The sequence below is a fragment of the Haliotis cracherodii genome, unplaced genomic scaffold, assembly GCF_022045235.1.
Source record: "Haliotis cracherodii isolate W230 unplaced genomic scaffold, xgHalCrac1.p SCAF_1, whole genome shotgun sequence".
Taxonomy (NCBI): domain Eukaryota; kingdom Metazoa; phylum Mollusca; class Gastropoda; order Lepetellida; family Haliotidae; genus Haliotis; species Haliotis cracherodii.
In genome coordinates this window covers 84,268,363-84,290,247 of record NW_027266264.1, presented here as the reverse complement: position 1 = coordinate 84,290,247, position 21,885 = coordinate 84,268,363, and the positions used below count along the sequence as shown (strand labels likewise).

At 37.2% G+C, this 21,885-nt stretch overlaps 1 protein-coding gene across 2 annotated transcripts; it reads right to left on the bottom strand.

Annotated features, from left to right (window-relative positions):
* Positions 1-919: 919 nt before the first annotated feature.
* LOC139449965 (enhancer of mRNA-decapping protein 3-like) lies at positions 920-21,580 on the bottom strand. Of its 2 annotated transcripts, none has more exons than XM_071231613.1 (7): positions 21,482-21,580; positions 20,741-20,906; positions 19,740-20,077; positions 18,663-18,986; positions 17,938-18,091; positions 16,565-16,782; positions 920-15,969 (listed from the first exon to the last, which is right to left on the bottom strand). In XM_071231613.1, the coding sequence occupies exons 2-7, from the start codon at positions 20,902-20,904 to the stop codon at positions 15,644-15,646; spliced, it is 1,524 nt and encodes a 507-aa protein (XP_071087714.1). In that variant the 5' UTR covers positions 20,905-20,906; positions 21,482-21,580; the 3' UTR covers positions 920-15,643. The 2 variants fall into 2 exon arrangements, with proteins under 2 accessions (XP_071087714.1, XP_071087794.1); XM_071231693.1 differs by having other exon boundaries at positions 19,767-20,077.
* Positions 21,581-21,885: the final 305 nt, after the last annotated feature.

The window sequence follows — 21,885 nt, the reverse complement described above, 5'->3', positions numbered from 1 at the left end:
CCAGCTAATAAATTTAAAACCTTAATCGTGTTTTATTTCATGCTCACAGAATAAATCACATCCGACAACCAGCAGAGGTAACTGGGGTGGATGGGAGAAAGAACCCGTGTACAACTGGCCATGATATAATATAACACTTCCGAGTTTCAAGGATGTGCAGAATTGTCTGTTTTGTCTTAAATGTGACACGTCCCAGCTTTTGGGTTCCAGGATCTTCTTATTTTGTTCAAGAGTTTTGGGAGTGTGGGAGTGAATAGGTTTTAATACTGCCTTGACTAGTATTTCATGTCTTCACAATTTAAAGAGGAAGATAGCCCAAAACTTTGGTGAAACCAACAAGCACATGTATAGCTCTGGCAAACCAAGGAACACAATCATGGATTCAACCCAACAATCAGTGCCACCAGTTGTCCCATGAAACCTAGTGATTCATTGCTACTGCACTCACAACTGAAACATCACAACTACATGGATAGCATTTACCATCACCAACAAGGCAGAAGCTCCAATGCGGCCAAGAATCTTGCTAGGAACATTTCTTCAAGATCCATAACAATTTTAATGTCTCTTTTGACAAACAATTTAACAGGTTGGTTTGACTGATCCACCTTTTTTTTATTTATTGAAATAAGATATCAGTTCTGCTGCTCTCTATAGTGAGGAAGAACCCCTGGTTGCTAGCCCAGTGGTCTAAGGCACAACATGTCACGTTGAATATCATGAATGGGTCAAGGTCACGGGGGCATGAATCCCCACAACATGACATGTCGTCTTCAACATCATGAGGAAGGCATGGTCACTGGGTCATAGATTCTTTTGATCAAGTAGACCTACATTTCATGCAAAAAACATTCAGAAGATTTGTTACAATGCAAACAAGAGAAGAAACAGAACAGGACACTCCATGCTTCTGTTTATACATTTGTTTATTTCAGCTTAGATGTAAGACACTGAAAATTAAGGTTATGTGGCAGGAATGCATTAATTGAACTTAAAAGTAGGAACAGGTTAAGAACAGAAGTAAAGTTAAAGAGTATCTAAAACAGAGGATAATGCACAAGAAATTGGGTTGCATTTCTACAAAATTCTTAACACATTTGTTGGCATATTTACCAGATATCTGAATTGACCATGAAGACCAAATTTGCAATACATTTTAATATTTCTGGTCGAAGAATGGTCTTGTATAAACTAAAACTAAAGAAACAGTAAAAGGTTCTTCTGCTAAAATAAACAATCCCAATTTCTTCCGTCAAAGACATAAGGAAACTCTACAACATCTATAAATACATCCTAAAAATGATAATGAAATTCAATAAGAAATAAGAGGATGCACCATTAGCAATGCACTCTGGATTAAAAACAAAATCAACATGTAGTCCATAACTTCAGATGTGTAGTGTCTTCAATATGTTACACATCCCTTTGCTTATTCCTTCAATGTAACAGAAACAAGAGAAACTATAGGGTAGAAGTATTCTCCCAAGAAACCAATTGGACCAACAACACACCTGCAAACATGACATTCAGGATAAAAAGAGACACAATTATGATATTCATTGATGACTCACAGAATTCAACCACAAGCCTTATATCTAAAGTGAATACTTTTTTCACATCTTTGTATTTCAATATTTTCTAAATGTCATTCAAATGAAAATTCTTTCTGATGAAAAGGATTCCCCATCACTGGTAAGTGGGTCCGTCAAATGTTGCATACAAATATGATCCATTCAGTTGATAACTTTTTCTTGAAGAAAATAATACGAGGTAAGATTGTTAGGATGTTGGTTATTTTAAACCGAAACATCTGAAGAGCCATTATTATGGACTAGATATAGCATGGTAAGCTGCAGGCAAACATTGACAGAAAGTGCTGTGATTGGTCCCCTGATGTTCCTCACAATATGGTCTACCCTCTTGCTTCTGTTACAGCACCACTTGAACCATGCTAAACTGAGAAAAACCTTCACAAGCTTTCAAAGGCTTGGCACAATAATTAGAGGTCTTCATTATCCAACATACAACAATAAAAAAATTAAGTCTACATCTATAGTAAGAAGTTAAAGCATAAAACATCCCATCCCTTCCTATGAAATGGCTTTCATACCATGTGTAAAGAACGGGAGCTTCAACAAGGACCTCATAAACCAGCTGTTCCCTCCAATGTCAAGACCGATGGGCACAGCCATACCAGGATCTTAAGTATGCAAATCTACTCATGGAAAGGGATGGAAATGTCTATGAGCAATTTACATGATACATCAATAGAAATTCTTATTCACCAAACACAAAAAAGAAAAAGGTTACAAAATCTAAAGTGACATTATTAACTCTGGTAGCACTTCCTTGTTTTACAAATGATAAAGTTTACCACATAAAACAAAAGTCAACAACTCATGAGAAAGACACGTTCCAATAACAAACTGCTGATATTTGTTTGATAAAATTAATACAGACTGGCTGATAACCATTCATCATATTGATCGAATTGAGCTTTAAGCAATGTAAGTGGTACATACAAAAACAAACAGTGATGACCTTTATTGCTCATGTGCAGTGTTTATGAGGCTAGAAATCTAAGGATTTTCTTTCTTTTCAACTGCTATAAAAACAACATTTCATATCAACGTTTAAGAACAAATATCTTTACATCTGATACCTAACATGCAGGTTGACATGTCTCGAATTTTGAGTTCTCTGAATATTTGAAAATCAGAATTTGATACAAAGGACTTTTGACGAAATTGCGTAATGTAAATTGAGAACACTACTTTGTTACCTCAAAGCATGAACATTATCACAATTCAGATACTATACATGGTTGTCATTCATGTTTGAAGTAATCAAAGAAGTTATTGTGCTAACTTCCAGTCTAAGTCTCTATTAAAAGAAAAACATTTAAATGTCTTTTTGCCATGGCATGCTACAGACAAGAGATATACATATGTTATACAATACTAATCAAAGCATCAGCATTAGCTACACATAAAATACATCTAGGTTAAAAATGAAGCTTTACTGACTAAATCACACCACAGTTTGATATTTGTACCATTACACAAATAAGAAGCATCAAAACATTACAGTTACTGAAACAAAACAATGACAGCTCAAGACACAAGTCGCACCTACAAAGTATACAATCTGTGAAACACCATACTTGAACTCTCGCCGCCATATTGTGTCTACTTCACACCAGTATCCGTGGAGCTGAAATCAACTTCTACGTTCGAGGACACATTCTACACGACAAGACAAAAACTGATCTGGAGATAATATCCTAACACTGCCTAACCCTAGCTAATGATGTATTACTTTTAGCACTCAACAACACATTTTTCGCCTTCCATGTGACCAATAGCTTTTTTTGCAAAATGTTGTGATTAAAAGAATGTTTTTCAAACATGTTTTAGGTTTGGTTAAATCATAAACTTTGGTAAATAACAAACACTATCATAATCAACAAGCATTTTCAAAATATCTTACACTGAGAATATTCTTAATCTATAGCTATTTTAATCTTTTTTGCTATATCTATATGTATTATAGAAAATCTATTTTAAAATGCTAATTCTGGTCTGTGCTTATCATGTAACCTCAATTATACAATGTCCAGTATGGTATTCCTAGACTGCGAGCATCTGTTGGTGCCCATGTGTGCCCTATATCTAGTCCTGCGAACATCATGGAAATCTCAATGAATGGTATTGCTCAAGCACTTTCATCTCCCTACAAAGTCATAAAGCTTTCATTTAATAAACAAGGAAACCACATCTAGATAAGACTTAAACGCTACACACATCTAATCACAATAAATTATTGAACAAAGCATGACTCCAAAAGGATTTTAGGAACATCTATCAAGAGACAAATGGACAAATAAAAGACTAATTCAAGATAAACATGGTGATAAAACAATCTTCATTAACATGAACGTTACTGACAGCGATATCCAAGTATACTACTCAAAACAAGTTAATGAACAGCCAGGACCGGTTAACTATTGTCCAAAAAAAAATCAGGCGTTCTTTATCTTCTTTGAGTGGTATATTTATCAAAGATAAACATGAGCATCTATTCCTTCTGTAACAGGACAGAGTGACATGGGAAGCCTGGAAGTCAGGTGACACGAGATGAATACTTCCTGCCTGTGTAGCCTCTGAATTGGCACAGGCTGAGTCTTAGAGCAGCATCACAGGCCAAACAAAGGCATGAAACTCAAAATCACTGATGTAAAACTTTTACAAATAGACGACTTCAAATATATTCCTACTGTATTGTTTGGAATAGATCCAATCCTTTCATCTATCATTATTGTCCATGAACCATGATGATATATATACTTGAAGACGTTACGTCAGTAAAGAAATGAAAAAATGCATGGTGATATATCTTGACTAGAATGACACATCAATCAAAAACATCACAATGTCATAAAATATTGATATGTCCTGTCATTTTCTCGTTGAAGTGTTAATGCTGACCAAATGTGTTAAGGATTAAGGATTCAATGTTGTATAAATAACGTACACTTCTGTCATGTTCATGTAACCAACCTGGATAGGCTGAGCTCAAGTATTGGTTAAATTAACACTGAACTTGTCAGCATTTACACTTTAATATCTCAGTACCATTAACAATCAACACTGTACTAGAGCATCACTTTTCCCAGTAATAAGACCAAACTCCCAGCATGGAAATGGAATAGTTCATGGTCAAATGTGAGCTTAAGAGTGTTTTAGAGACAAAACATAAGAAGGTCTATTTCTTAAATGTGACCTAAGTTAAATTTCAAAGTAATCAATGCCACAAATAATAATCATGCAAAAACTAAAAACATTTAAACAAAAATTAATTTTGCAAGAGATATGACACAAATGTTACTGACAAGCAATGGTCAACAAAGATCAGAAAGACCTCCAGTGACCAGCTAATACACTTCAAGATGATAGATATTCCTGTGCAGGAAGAGTGAGTGAGTGAGTATTGTCCATCAATATCACGGCAGGGGGACACCAGGAATGGAATTTACACATTGTACCCATGTGGAGAATCAAACCCAGGTCTTTGGCGTGACGACCTCTAGGCTACCCCACTGCCCCTGTGCAGGAAGAACTCTGGTTACATGCAACAACTAGTCGTTACAAGCAAACATTGCTTCCATTAACACATTCCACACAGATGTGTACCTTCATGCTGTAGTTACCCTTCTCACTGAGTTGACTCATGAAGTCAAAAATGAAGTTTTCACCACAGAAAAAAACATGCCAACCATTGGCAGACAATCAACAAACTGAACATAATGAATGATAAATGACATAGCATATTCAGTGCAACATATGTAATGTGACAATGACTGACGAGACTAGTTCCCCTCGATGATTATGCTGCAGTGATATGTAATGAAGTTCCAAGTCAATATTACAAAATCCTGTGCTCGAAAACCAATGTGAAAATAAGTTAAAAAAACCTTTCCATTATCATACTCATCATCAGCTTCATAATCAGGAGCATGAAGCATTAGATAATGAGTACCCAAGTCTATCAGCTTGGAACACGGCAGCCTTGGGTTGAGTCATTATTTGTGGGGCAGCTTCATAAGCCAGGCCATGTGGATGGACAACTGATCCAGTGAAAACCTTGCATCTGGAACATGTAGGAGAGAATATTGCTTTCCAGCTACTTTGAGTTTCAAGTATGGAAGGACATTCTGAGTTGTGAAAATTTATCTCTCAAAAAGAAAGGATGAGGATGAGACTGAGGGTGTGACATCTGTCAATGATGTCCTGACAGAAATGAGGGATGGGGAAGGATAAGTTAGTCACAGAAGAGGTGTTGATGAAGTCCAAATCATAATGTTTAATGTCTTGAGGTACCTCAGGTGTGCACGTCTGAATGTGAAGGTTATCTACATAGTGAGCCAAACATGGCCTGGGTACAGCTAAATGTCACTAGTTCCACTGGGTGATGTCATGTAATGAGAGGATTAGACTTGCATGTGCCATTCAGTATAAAGATGATACACACAAAGAATGGCATGACTGATAAAGGATCACCTGTACTAGTACCTATGTGGGTACATTATAAGCCGATTTGGGCAAAAGTGGTAATCACAAATTGTAAAGAACCCCACCAAAACTATAAACACATATAAACACATACAAACAAAAAGACAAATCCTTAATCATCTGGTAGCCAACAAAAGACAAATAAAACAGTTAACAATAAAATACTTTCACTTTAAAAAGTTTTCTGAATAAATCTGCCTTTTTTGCTAACGGTGCAAGTCTATGTAACTAGACTAGATCAAGCATGTCAAGTGGAAGCATAAAACAGCACAGCAATAAATGCACTGAATGGACAAAACAGTGGTAAAGAGGTGTCTTGTAATGGAAGGGTCATCCCCCATTCATTGCACACCCAGATTCATTGCCTACACTACCTTCCATTAGCTTCCCAGGATGTTACATCAGCCAGAGATGTGCCTGCATTTTTACATCAACCTCATTAAAATCAGATCTTTTATTCCGATACAATACCTCTCTGCGTGAACATCAGGTGAACTTTCTAATCCTCCTCGCCATCGAGGCTTCTAAATTCTCAGTACCCAGCATATCTCATTTCTGTATCTCAAAAACAAACCAAAACAAATAGTTCTGAAATGAGGAATATTAGGTGTTGCTCCTATTATGTTGGGGATATCTTAAACATCCTGTCCATGGCACCTGCAGCCAAAAGGGAGTACCATCAAAGGAATATTCATGCTGTGTGAGGGTTTTCATTTGCACAAATCGAAACTTCAAAATCAAGGTGCTTAAAAAACAAAGAGGAATCATTCAGGACCACAGACATCTGATTGGCTCAAGAGCCCATGCATCTTTCATTTAGAAAGCTGACAACAGATTGGCTCAAGAACCAATGAATCCTTCATTTAGAAAGCTGACATCAGATTGGCTCTAGAGCCCACGCATCTTTCATTTAGAAAGCTGACATCAGATTAGCTCAAGAGCCCATGCACCTTTCATTTAGAAAGCTGACATCAGATTGGCTCAAAAACCAATGAATCCTTCATTTAGAAAGCTGACATCAGATTGGCTCAAGAACCAATGCATCCTTCATTTAGAAAGCTGACATCCGATTGGCACAAGAACCAATGCATCCTTAATTTAGAAAGCTGACATCAGATTGGCTCAAGAACCAATGCATCCTTCATTTAGAAAGCTGACATCAGATTGGTTCAAGAACCAATGCATGCTTCATTTAGAAAGCTGACATCTGATTAGCTCAAGAACCCATGCATCTTTCATTTAGAAAGGGTGGTCGAGCCTAACTCACTGTCTGCATGATGCGACCTTCTAAGGACACGTCCTCAAAACTTAAAGCAGTGAGTTATCAGAGTAATATATCTGAGATTAATGAGGTTGTTATTACAGGAGACTTGTTTCATATGTAATAAATACGACTGCTTGTTGAAGTGACAGTGTAGGTAATCAAACTGATCTCTGAGGATGGATGACCATATGAGGACCGGAAGTTCATAAGTAAAACAACTTGCGACATATATGGTTACAGCAACTTCATGTAATACAGTAGTGAGAGATCATTGGAACATACGGTGGATATGTACAGAGTGCCGAGCTTGAGAGATTAGATCCTCCCTAACCTTGCGCTAACAAGGAGAACTTACACAATGTCCTCTTCCTGCCAACACATCTAAATCATCAGTAAGTCATTGAAATATGCATATAGAACATTTTAAGAATATATCCACAAAATAAGTAGACCCAGCGTCAGTGTCTCAATTTGACGCAATTCGTGTTGTGTGAAGAGAACATAAGCCTCTTGTCACCTGAAAGGGCTGACATGTGTCAATGAGCTAGAAGGCAGTAAGCTTTCAGCTTCAATCATCTGTTGTATAATAGTCCTGACCATTTTATTAGTTCTTTGGCTTATATTTTCTTCATGCAAGAAGACACTGATATGCATATGACAAGACCCTCTGGACTTCCTCTTCATAGTTATCCATCACTTTTACATGTACATTTAAATATATGCACATCACAAAAATCTCTAACATAACTCTAAGTCAAAGAGCTATCATTAAAATTGATGAGATAAAAAACTCACAGATAGACACACATGATAACTAGAGCTATGGTCTTCTGTGAACAACAACCTCCCTCAATATGATAAAACCAATTGCAACATATGGCCGAGTCGGAGCAAACACCCTTATAACATAGCCCCATAACTATCTCAACAGGAAAACACTACATCACTTTGAATACTCTGTACAAGTGACATATTTCACTGCACTTTAAGGCAACATGTTTTGATTTTGAGTTGATGAGCAAATGCCCATTGCCATTTTAGTCACATTTTATTCACATAATTACCTTAGTTGGGTTACTTGTCTTTGATGCATCAAAGGGAGATACTTCTCCTAAAGCATTAGCTGCCAGAACATATGCTACTCACAATGTGTCATCAGATCACCAAAACAAAGCAATGAAACAATGACATGAAATGAATTCCTATTGTCACTGGGACTCATTGGAAGTGAAGATATTGATTCCAGAAGGGTGTCATTACCATCATGTGAAAAGGGTTGAAAAGGATATTTCTGAACAAGTACATTCATTGAAAGAAACAAAGATTGAACATTTTGACATGATACATCCCAATGGCTACACTATGAGTGGGCGCCATCCAGCCAGGCATAATCAAGCATAGTCTATACCATGAACACCCTACTGTCAACAATGTTAGCATCTTAACAACAGTCCTGGCCTAGAACTCCTCACAGATCTAACCTGCTGCCATCAGTCACAATTAATACCAGTGTTATCTGAAATGCTAATCTTTGCCTCCTCAATGTGAACCTGTTGCCCTGGTAACCAATATATTTTTATGACAATAGCATCAAAGACAACATCTTTCATGTTTATGAAAATTGTAAAGACACACAATACCCATACAAAATGTTCTCATTCTGTGTTTTTCCACTAGTGACTGGATGATATCATGAACTGCTACAAGACTTGAGGGTCCATCCCATCTTCTGTGGCTGGTTAGTGAATAGGCGGGTTGTACATTACACCGACATAGAGATGACATGGTCTGCATGAAGTCAATGGGATACTACAATAGTAAGCTTCTAGCCAATGTCCGTTTACAATTTTTCAACAAGCAATACTCATCACATAATGGCTAGAGTTATTGATGAGAAAAGCCAATCCGATAAACTTTGTATCACGATCCAATAAATATACAAATGAAGTACTACTTTCAAGTTCCATACATCCATGCAATGCATTCTTTCCCAGGACACTATTGAATAACGTTCCCAACAAGTTCATATAAAGTTTTCAAATGCGTCTGTGTTTCTGTACACAAACTTGGCTACAAACCATTTGATACTATAACATAAATTGGGCGCTTCACTCAATCATTGTATTTATACATGGTTTCTAAAGCTACTTCAGGGAAATAACATCTCAAACATCAACTATTTTGAGAATGACAATATGTAACTTGTTACCGGGTACAATCAACAATGCTCATGTTTCTGTATCATAAGTACACATATTACATATAATAATAGATATATCTTACTAAATATAGACTATTCCTAAAAAAATAACATGTATTTAACTTGCCAAAGGCTCGCACAATACTATTTTATTCCTAATATATGATATTTACGATACTGAAACACGAGGGTAATGAAGGCTCCCATTGTTCACTGTTATTCCTTCTTTCTGTGTATATTTAGGATATAGAAACATACTTGGCAAATACACTCTATTTTTCAAACTCATTGCTTGTACACATCCTCTGCTGTACTGGTCGATCTGATAATACACAAAATGTTTCTTTCAGGGCCCATACTGTTCTTCTCAAACAAACACAGCACTTCATTGGTGGAAGTTGAATAGCTAGTAGGCTATGACCACACACAGCCATGTCTGTCCTGCTTCACCCTTAACCTGAGGCGCGTGTCTCACATTCAGTCCACAAGTACCTGGAATCCAACCTTCACATTTCCAACAAGTACACTTCTCATCTGGCAAGTTAACATGGCAATGACTCAGTTCTTGTGACCTCAACATTCATCATTCATCATTCATGTTATCAACAATGTGACTCATATACAAACTGACCAAAGAATATTGCAACTGTGCCAGCAATTTTGTAAATACAAACATGAGGAACATTCAGCCTTTTCCACTAAGCATGACACTGAAATTAAAGCAAAAGGCACTGGCATTCTCCACCTAGGTATGCATGAGCATTTATATGTCAATGAAAACATTCATAGAATACAACACCTGTGAACATGATGAATTGTAATACACACACCTGACAACATATTTTTTGTCTAATGATAACCAGCTGTTGAGGCTATCCCATCGTAGTTGTGAACAAGCTTGGTTACGTTTGATTTGACTAATTGAAAGACCCATGAGTCAATAAGTCTAAGACACTACACCCTGACAAGCATCAGGCACCACCATGCACATACAGAACATGTTACCGTGGTTACATACCTACATCTGTCAAACAATTGAACCATACCGTAAGTCAAACAAGACCCATCCAGGTATGAAACGTAGATTAACACAGGACACCTGGTAACTAAGCACCAACTCTTACAGGCATTGATGAAAGCGTCCACTGCTGACAAGGTATTGGGCATGTTGCTGCCTTTCACTGAACACAAAGGTTCAATGAAGGACATTTCCTTGGAACACCGGGTCATCATGACCCAGTGCCTCAGTCATTCAACCCTCAGCACACCACAGTCTTGTCACAATTGTCTTCCTCAGTCCAAGCCTGGTATTCTGCAAGTTTGGTTTCTCTAGCATTTAATCAATCACTTGTTTTCAACCTTTCACTCATACATTCAATATGTCACATAAATATTCAAAGTTCTCCTTGGTCCCTACATCCTCAACTGTTATTACACTGACAAGGGACACAAAGTCATTATCACTTCAATGTTAATTACAATACCCACATCTAGGTTGGAGGATGGAGGAGGTGAGATTGTTATTATCACAGTTTATTCTACCTAATAATAGTACCTTTGGCAAGATATTTAGAAATTACTCTTTCCTTTTCTGATCCTTATTGTATTGTGATAATATGAGACCCAACTTGAAATGCAGGAACGTGTGATTTGTTCATGTGTTCCCATAGATGGTGGAAATATTCCTGGGTCACGGCAACTAGAGTTGCCATTGAGAGAGTGGAAAGAAACTGGCAGGACCAAGGAGCCAAGATAGCATGTCCAGCACACTCCACATTTTAGTACATAAATATATATATTTGTGATAATTCATCCTAAAATAACATTCTACACAAACCATGGAGCTTCAGTGGCCACCAGGACCTACTATTGACAAGACAGAACAAGCAGGTTGCTGTCTGTTCTGTACATAAAGCTGAGTTCTGTTCGATAAGCCAACACATGTCAGCTGTACATGCAGTAACAGAGCACTGATCTCATTTCTTCAGTGATCATGCTTCTCTTTTAGAGTTCATGATCAAAATGAGATCTGGAACACATGAGTTCTTCAAACACTTTCTTGTGTAGCAATTCCCTTTCCTAAGAGATCTTGTCACTTCTTTCATCTTCTTTGAAGCTGGATGTCTCAAGCTTTCAACACATTTCCTTTCAATACAACGATTCGTCATCAACTATCCTCCATTGCCATGGCTGTCAGGATTCCTACTTGGAAAACGGGTCACTCTAAATCTAGTCCATACTATCCTTAGTACATGAACATGGCAGTGGTCAAAACAAAATAACTTCAATCAATGATGAAGTTCAAAACAGTACAAGCAATCATAAATCTACAAACAAATCGAAATGTCACATGGCTTGCTTATCTGTCATTAAAAGAAAACAATTTTTGTCTACTTTTTTTTCAATGCCTGTATATAAAGACATCAGTTTTTTGTAAAAATATTGAGAAATCTTTCACAAATTGCATATACCTCAATCACAGAATACATAATATTCATGACTCCCCCAAGAAATTCATTTTCAAAGTTCCAAACATCACAAAAGAGTATCCACAATGTACTGAAGCACTCTCCTTCCATCACTTACGTACACAACAATTGTAGCCTTCAAAACAATACTGCATAGGTGGCTCATGCCATCAGAATACATACATCAGTAAAACTGAACATATTCATATTGATAAATATTTTTGTGTGTTTTGTATTAATGTAAAATATAGATCATTTGCAAATATGAATATGTTCAAGGTTTTGCTAAAAGTTAGAATGGTGAAAACAGTCAAAAAAAAATGAGTCCCTCTACAATATTGTCTACAATATGGTATATTGTTATTCAGCTGCTAAATGTGATATTTTGGCATTTTCAGAGCTGTACAAGGATCAAATACATATAAACTATCGTACACATGTGAAACTATTTTTGCTCGACCGAAAGTCTCCGATAAGTATTTTTATAGTGTGGTCACTGTCTGTATTTACAAGACCATGATCAGCAGATTCCTTCACACATGCAAGCTGTACAAGGCTCATTGAGGGCATTCAGATAGGCTGTATGTAGAACCGATAGGCTGTATATAGAACAATTGCTACAATATACAACTGATTGATTGCAATTCTTTACCTCTTTTTTGATCAAGAAAATAAGCATCTGATTCTGGAATATAAAACAGATATAGTCTTGTCAAGCTGACTCTATTTCTATCCACCTTAACAGAAATGACATTTTAAATTGTAATTTCTTTTGGCAAACTCCATCTGCAAAGGGGTGAATATCCTGTCAATAATAACTTACCTACTGTTTCTAGAGGCATATAAATTTGATAAAAGGACCTAGTAACCAAATTTTGTTTTGGACTGTGTTTTACAACTGTGGATTTCTATAACAATGATTGTCTACTGTGGTAAACTACTAACTGCTGTTGTTTTCATTCGTTTTTTCCAAATTCTGATTGTTAGAAGACACACTGGAATTATTTGGTTACATCACATTCTGCAGAATCAGCGGTTCCGCCATTGTGCTGGAACCATCAATGGCAGAGTGATTACCTACACCAGGGCCAAAGACTCATACACACTACAACAGAGAATGCATTCTTGTTTGCTACAACAAAGAATCCTTCAATATTGGATTGTGTTAGTCTTGTGAAGAAGCGTAGGTCTTGTCAGTGATCAAGATCTGCAAAATTCCTTCATTCAGAAGAGAGATTAATAAGTGATTGTAGCCTTGTATATCCTATTGTTCAAATCTTATCAAACCTAAACTTTCTATAAGTGATAATACTTTACTATTCCATCAGACTGTGCAATTCCTGAACAGTTAGCCAGATTCTGAAGTTCTTGGACAGATGAAAAAAATAATAACTTGGAATTCTAATGTCATTTAGCATCTGCGTTTAGGAACATATGAATAAACTTGTATCTATTATATAGTAAAAACATGCACAAGCACATTTCATCAAAGAAGATATTGATTAACCTAGAACATACATTGTATGGATGTGTGCTATACATCAACACTATACTTGACACACCTCAGCTGGGCTGACAAATATACTCTTTATATGATCAAAACAAAACTAAGTTTCATGTTGTGGAATCAATGATAAGTAAACAATGTAGTGGATATATTACATACATCACAAGCACTTGAATAACAAATATACCGGTTTAGTATTCTTAACTTGACACATAGCCTCATAAATAGGAAATAGACCACTACACTCCATGTGGACATGCTGAACATATTGTTGAGAAACAAACAGCAGTAGTTGCTGAATATCTGAATATATGTTGCACCACCCTAGTGACATTAATGTTGGTCATGACAGATAGCATGGAATGTTCCAATATGAAGTACATGTATATACACTCCTTATCATACAATGGGTCAGATGGTAAAATTGCCCACAGTAACAATAATAATGGTCTTGGCTATTCATGTCAATATTCAAATCAAAAATGGCATAAACTGTACACAGAATATTCCGAAATAATCCAAACATTGTTAAAATATATCACACATATCAACATGTTCAAATAAATCAACATTTTGTTAGTTAAATTCAAATGAAAACTTCCAATTAGCTGAACATTCATCTTCATATTTCTACTTTGAACGGGAAATTCATTATCTAAAAGATTTTGACATGGGTTAATCATTGTGAACAAAGGGACCTGTGGGGACATAGAATTCAAACAAGATAAAACATGTTCCAAATAAGTTACAAAACATGACAAATATATTTGTAGAAACTATCACATTTTTTAACAAACTGGCATCAGGATTTGTGTTCAGCTAATTGATAAATGTTAAAGGGTTAAACAACAGTAACCCATATTCTGTTTTCAGAATTCATGCTGTCAGCAGAACATGGGTTAAAGCAAAACCAAAATTGTTAAAATGATAACTTCAATGACAAGAGTTAAAAGATAAAGTGACTATTGCCTTTTCCCTGTTCAGAATAACAACAATATTTGGAGGTTTGTGAAACACATGAAATGTCAAGATCGTATGCTTAAAGACACCGACATGTTCCTATGATGAGAAACAAGTCAACGTTCATCACAATAATACATCTTATGTTGGATGTCAGTGTAACCTCCTCTTGGGTCAATAGAAATACATCATTATATGGCACTGGTTACGAAGTGATTCATCAATAAAATTTCTCCAACCAACATTAAGCAATGCTTTCAGGTAGTCATTATTTAATAGCATTGAGTTATTTAGCAGTTTGTATCAATGATTGTTCTAATGAATATAATATCATCTGTTTATGAGACAAAAGTGTGTAATACTGCCGCTCAAAGATCAAAATAGAATCCACAAACTGCATACAGAACAGATGAGCATCCATTTCCGATATTGATAGATAGTGATATTACCATGTCACATAATCTTGCTTAATGGTAATAATACTTTTAACATGTAAATCTTCCATCATGAGATAAAATAGCAAACACTGAACTCTGAATAGGGCTGAATTATTATCACTGTTGTTCATTTTGATAAAATATATCCTGATTAATAGTCTGTCTTGACTGTACAAAATACATGTTTTGAAAGTAAAAAATCCCATACTGAGGAAGAGAATGAACAGTCTCAGCCAACAATGAGACAGGACCTGCATACCCTATTCATGTGTTCCGATGGCAGGGACAGTATTGTAGGTATCAGCTCATGTGTTAGTCACAATTTATACAGCACCATAAATGCACAAATACACTGAAAGAGATGAACATGGATAAAATATACAGTCATATCATCTCTTTGCCACAATGGTTTATAAAACTAGTCTATTTTAGATTGGGACTCAATATCTCAAAGCACTTAGCATTGTTTCATAGCGTATCACAAGGAACGCCAGAGTAACAAGTTACCCTGAAGATTCAGTCAGTTCATGTACAGCTGTCCACGTATTTGGTATGTCTGTCATACATCTCCTAGAGTGTTAATGTTCCCTGAAAACTGAAGATATGCACAACCATCAGTGGAGAAGGTAAAACATGTTGAGGGTCCAGCTGTTGGAGACAGCTGTGCATGTAAGTACATAGGTGTGCAGTGTCCCTATTATTGCACATCGGCAGTTCCACGCTACCTCCTTGTCAATCATCTTCTGTGAAGTGGAATAACAAACTTGTGACTAAATGGTGACACATAACGAACACCTGATTCAACAAACACCTTCTTGGGCAGACCAAGGTCACACAAGTACATCTGACTCGCTGCACTCTTCAGGCTCAGAGGAAGACATATGCCCAGGCTCCATTTGGAGTCCAGTGCAGCTCCTTCTATGGGTGGGTCAATGGCAAGACAGGGAGCACGCTTGTTGCGAGCCCACTCTGTCAGACTTTTGTACCACGACTGGTCCTTCAGATTGGGGTTCTCATGGCTGTCAAGGGCATTCACTATCATGTCGGGCATGGTGGGTAGTTCTAAATAGAAACAAACAAATATATATTCCTACAGTCAAATAGAAATGGGATGAACATTTTAGTATTATCAACATATATTTCTGCGATAGAAATTGGCACTAGTCCTCTAGTCCTAACCAAACTGCTCAATAGTTTGGGTATTATATTAAAGGACCAGTAGACATTGGCCATTTTAAAGAGGTTGCTATATGGTATCATCATAAGGACTAGCGGACGAAAACTGTTAGTTTTGACGGCTGCAGATTCTGGAACATTACAAATCCTCAGAGAACGAAGTAATGCCACAATTTGATATGTTAGCAGCTTAATTGTATGAAAAGCCTACTTGCATCCAGAAGATATTGGGTTGAAAAACTGACTGACTATTCTCAGCAGTTGTCTAATAGTTTTAACACTCAGGCAAAGCGTTCAGATAACAATATCTGCATCATAAAAATACATATTCGTGTACCTACAAAAAATACCACAAACAAGTTAAAGAACACCCACTTCTGGAAGGATGTGTGTTGCAAGTGCAATACCCACCAACTATGACTGATTAACTCTACCTTAACTAATTCCATGTTAGTCCTTAACTAAATTCAATGTGTATCACCTTTGGTACTGGAAGTTTTCTTCCCATCACAAAATTCAAAAAGCTGGAGCTCCTTCTCCAGAATTTGGTTCATACGGACAAAATTTGGCACAAAAACAATTGTTTTAACATTGTGGTTGGCAAGATGCCTTGCACAGCTGATGCCCTGGGCTCCCTGCGTGTGTGGTCCACACAACACGATCACAGTCGGCAGCTGGTGGTCGTTCTGGGGATTTAGTCTGCATAACCAAAACAGTATTTCATTCACAACATAATAACAATGTTAAGGTTACACTGAAGATAACAAAAACAGAGATAGTCTAAGCATTCTGACTATGTTGAAGCCAGTGATCTCCTCTGCAATAAATATACAATCGTGAGTCTGGTTAAATGCAGCTGTTAACAGTATATAAGTTATGTCATGACAAGTTAATTTAACATTGGAGGAAACCCTGAAGTGATGAAGGACTTAGACATTTACCACTTTGTGGAAACTCACGAGGATAGGTATGGTGGTGCTGACAAACCTAGAATCATAATCAGTTCGAATCTGGCAACTTGAACCCATGATCATAGAAATATGCTTAGCATATGAACATGTTAACAAGTGTTTATGCTCAGTGTCATACCAGATATGGACATTTTCCATCCAAACAATACAGGGAGTGGCCAGTTGAAACTTGACATAGATGTAAACTATTGAGTGAATGGTGTTTTACATCACAGTGTGACAATCCAGCTACATCACAGCAGCTTGTACATAAATAAGTCAAGGATAAGAATAACATGAGCCACGATCCACACACAAACTGTCCGGGTATAATGGCACTCAATAAGGTAGACCACAAATTGAGTGAGTGAGTGAGTGAGTGAGTTAGGGTTCAAATTGAAACCACTGATGCTCAATATTTGGGTTTGGTGTGCAGGCTGTATTTAACACAAGCAGATGAGGCGACCATTCATAAATGTTTATGTTGCGGCCAGGAACAAGAACAAGATGTAAAAGAAGACTAATCTGACGTAGTTGTAAAGAAAATTTGTTAATGAACATCTTGAGGCCATGACATGAGGTCACAAAGTCACATTGATAATGTCAAGGCGCTGTACTACTTTCTCCACTGACAATGCTGACACATGTTTACTTGTCACCTGTTGATCAAGTTAATACTTCTTTCAGGTAACTAGAACTACTGCCACTCATACCCTAGGGCTCCATTAGACAACCTACCATACCTACCTAGTGTTCAAAATTAGGAGGTTCCTTAGGTCCTTGACCTTCAGTCCTGTAGTATTTGAATCCAGAGAGCCTAAATTTTTTCCTTTTAACACAAGGGTTATGATGAGATCTTTTATAATTAACTTCTACCACTGCTACTGCGGAATGTCAGACGCACCTGTGACTTCCCCCCAGCAACTGAAGCACCATCTCACTGGCAGACCTCCCCACCATCTCAATCTGCCTGTCCACACTCAGGCCACACTGTTCAGCAGTAGACAAGATCTTGTTTCGCAGTTGATATGTCACACTCGGCACCACCAAGCCGGCATCTGGGTCATCACCACATGGTGTTAATAGGTCAAAGAACAACATGTGTCATTCATAGTTTGTTTGTTTGTTTTTTATTGCCTCACTCAGCAATATTCCAGCTATATGTTGGCGGTCTGTAAATAATCAAGTCTAGACCAGACAATCCAGTGACTAAAATCATGGGCATCGATCCATGCAATTGGTATTCGATGACATGCATCAAGCAAATTAGCAAGCCTGACCACCAGATCCCATTGGTCGCCTCTTACGACAAGTTTAGTATCTATATATCAACTCAAAAGTATCACAAAATACATCAAAAATTGATTTTTATGAGATATGACAGTAACTTTGAGATATAGAACATGAATTTTGCAGAGTTAAGAACAATTGGGCATATTTCTGTACAAAATGAAAACATTCACAGAACATAGTGAATCGATGTGTTGGCACTGTTGGCAAATCAGTAGAACTGTTCAACACTGTGTCTCTCAAATCTTAACACCAATTGTAAAAGCTGATAGACTTAACCCACCTACATAGGTCCATGCTGATCAATTCGATTCATTAGCCACAATGATGTATGCCTACCTGTGACAAAATCTCCACCCCCTGATGCTGGCACATGGATCTGGCTAAGCTGCACAGGGCCAGACTGCAGGACATTCTCATCACAGCGGTACTTCTCACTCTTCTTGTCTGTCACACGCACAACCTCAGGAAACTGGTTTTCTATCTCCTCAAATACAGCCTTTTTGTCAAACAAGGCTAGGTTTTTTTCAAAGTCAAACTCTTTTGACAGAAAAGATTCCACCGGGGCACTGAAACAGTCTTCACGTGGTGTACTCTTCCTGATGTTGTTGCGTCCATCAATCTTCCGTGGTGTGGTAGACTTCCGGCCTTTAGAGTCAGAGACTAAAACAAATATGTATCAATAACTTCATTTAAATGTGTTAGTTATACAATTCAAATAACTCTGCATTGAATCATACCATAATAGAAATCCCCTTAAAAATATAGGGAATCAGAGTATTCCCCTTATTTTTATACTTATCCCACCACAACAGTATGCAAGGACGCCCACATTGGTTCTGAATGTTTTGTCCTTTCTACGGAATGACTGCTTCAACTCGGTAACAAGGGTACTACATATCATGAGGGCAACTATGGTTCATGATCTTTCGAGTACCTTCAGTTGCAGTGTCCAGTTTACTGGTAATTACCAGTTTTTTCCTGTTAAATTAGGCTTGGATCGGTAATCCACTTGACTGCCAGTCCCTGTGGACTGGCAAATATAACGACTTCATATGATGCATAATATGCATAAGAAAGTATCCTAAATTTTAATACACATCATATATTCAAAGTTAAGAAGGATCCTTGATAACACAAAGGTTAAAGTGAATGTGTGAGTGAGTTGGTTCTTCAGCATTATCACAGCAGGGGACACCAGAAATGGGTTTCACATATTGTGCTCATGAGGGGAATCAAACCCAGGCCTTTGTTGCAATGATCAAACTTTTTAACAACCAGGCTATGCATGTATACTGTAGAAAATCTCAAGGACCCCAACCACGCCAACACTTCTTTTAATTTCTGACACTGCTCATCAAGATAAAGTTGACTTCCTTTAGGAGAATACAGCCAACCGATTAAGACTTTACTCACACGAACTGCGTCTAGTTTTCTGCTCACCCTGTTCCCTGGTAGGTGTGTGTCTGGCACTGCCACTGCCACTTCCACTATGGTTATAGTAGAGACCATTGGAGTCATGATAGTCCCGGGTAGGGGTAATTCTCTGTCCATTAGCACTATGTCTGCCATTGTGATAGCCATTTGTGTGAATATGATTTGATGGTTGAATGACCTTGACTGGAGAGGGACAAGTTGGATTGACTGCCTCCTCAACTTCTTTTGATAGTTTTGATGGTGTGGCTTGCTTGTTTAACAAGCATCTTGCCTCAGATGGAGACTTCAGAATTTTCAGATCTTTTATGTCTCCAGCACTGAATTGAAAAGAAGATTCCAACTGAATGTGTTTACTACGATGACTATGATTACATCATATTGGCAGCCAGATGTGATACTACTGGGCCATAGACGTACTTGTGTACAAGATCTGGGCTACAACTGGTCTTAAAAAAAACCTTGCTTATCGTAAGAGGCAGTGAACGAGATCGAGTGATAAATGCATGTCAGCATATCCCATTTGCATAGACTGATAGATGTTCATGCTCATGATGTCAATCACTGTAGATTAGAGTAATTTACAAACTGCCGTCATATAGCTGGAATACTGCTGAGTGAGGCGTTAAACAACAAACAAACCTATGTACAGCATACAGCTTACATCTAGTTGGTTGAAAAAACAGTATCAATGACATTGATAAGACATTTTACAGGTGTATATGTCACAACAAAGATAACATCACAGGCTAATGATAGTCAACTTGCTTAACGTGTTCAACATGTTCAAAGAACTTCAATATGTTCAAATATATTCATACATGTACACCAGATCAAACATCATGATCACAGATGCCCATATACCATTTTGTTCATATTTTGTCTCTGCAAAATGTAGAACAATGTCTACACAATTCAACAGTTTCAAATCAACATGAAATACGACAAACACATAAAAAACCCATGAAAGACGGCTTACTTACTTGATTGTTAGCTCTGGGACTTCACACCTGAGACCATTCCTGTAGGCTTTGTAGATGGTGAGAGCCTGTGTGGCATTGTCGATTTTTCTCACCTGGCCTTGATATGTTCCTAGAGCCTCTCCACAGTCCAGAGACACAATGCTGCCCACCCATTCACAAGTCATGCCTGCATGAAAACATCATCCACATAACATGCATAATTAACAATCATAATAAATCATATACAACAACTGCACCTTGTTGTGCAATTTTCAAAATAGCAAAATAGTGTCTAGACAGGCAATAATTTTGTGTCAACTTTCATGTTTGTATTCAGACCCCTTTTTCAATGAAACGAACCAGAAATGTTTCTGTAACTGACATCAGCTGATTAGAATATTACAGTTTCTGCACATTGCTGGAATAGATAGCATTTTTCTGAAAGTATTTCAGTACAAACAGCCAAATACAGCAAAAGTAATGTCAGCAATTAATGTCATAACCGTATTGGAGTATTGGTAATCGTAAATACATTGACGAGCATGTGAAATTGATAAAATTTACTTTTTGAAATCTTTAGATGTTAACTGTCTGCGAGAGACTTATCGAACCATCAAACAACGAATGCAGTCATATTACGTGAGAGTAAACAGACGAGATTTCAAAACACAGATTTTAGGAGACAAAGGGACTGGTGCATTCTCCTTTTTTATCTGTAAAGCAAGGCCGTATAATTAATTAAAAGATTCGTAAATCAATCACCTTTGTTATTTGTTGAAATATTCCGATATGAAGAGATAACTTCGACAATATTTCCTAAATTGCACCACTATCCCACTTGATATCAAACAACAAACATGGCTTCCAATAACCCATATGTCGCTTGTGGTTTTGATCAAATATAGATAAAAGATAGTCCTATTCTATTGGCGTTGAGGAATTATCCACGAATAACATATACAGATTACAATCAAAACTAAATAAGACAAATCAAAATCTAAAATAGGTGTCATGTGTTGCAAACAGTAGCAAAACATTTCATTGTTAATGATGTAAGCGATAAAAACAAAAGTTCCAGACCGACACCAGTTACTTCCCCTTCACCTTATTTTTCATTTTGTTTGCTATGTTGTGTAGCAGTGTCCTTGACCTGATTTCGACTGAAA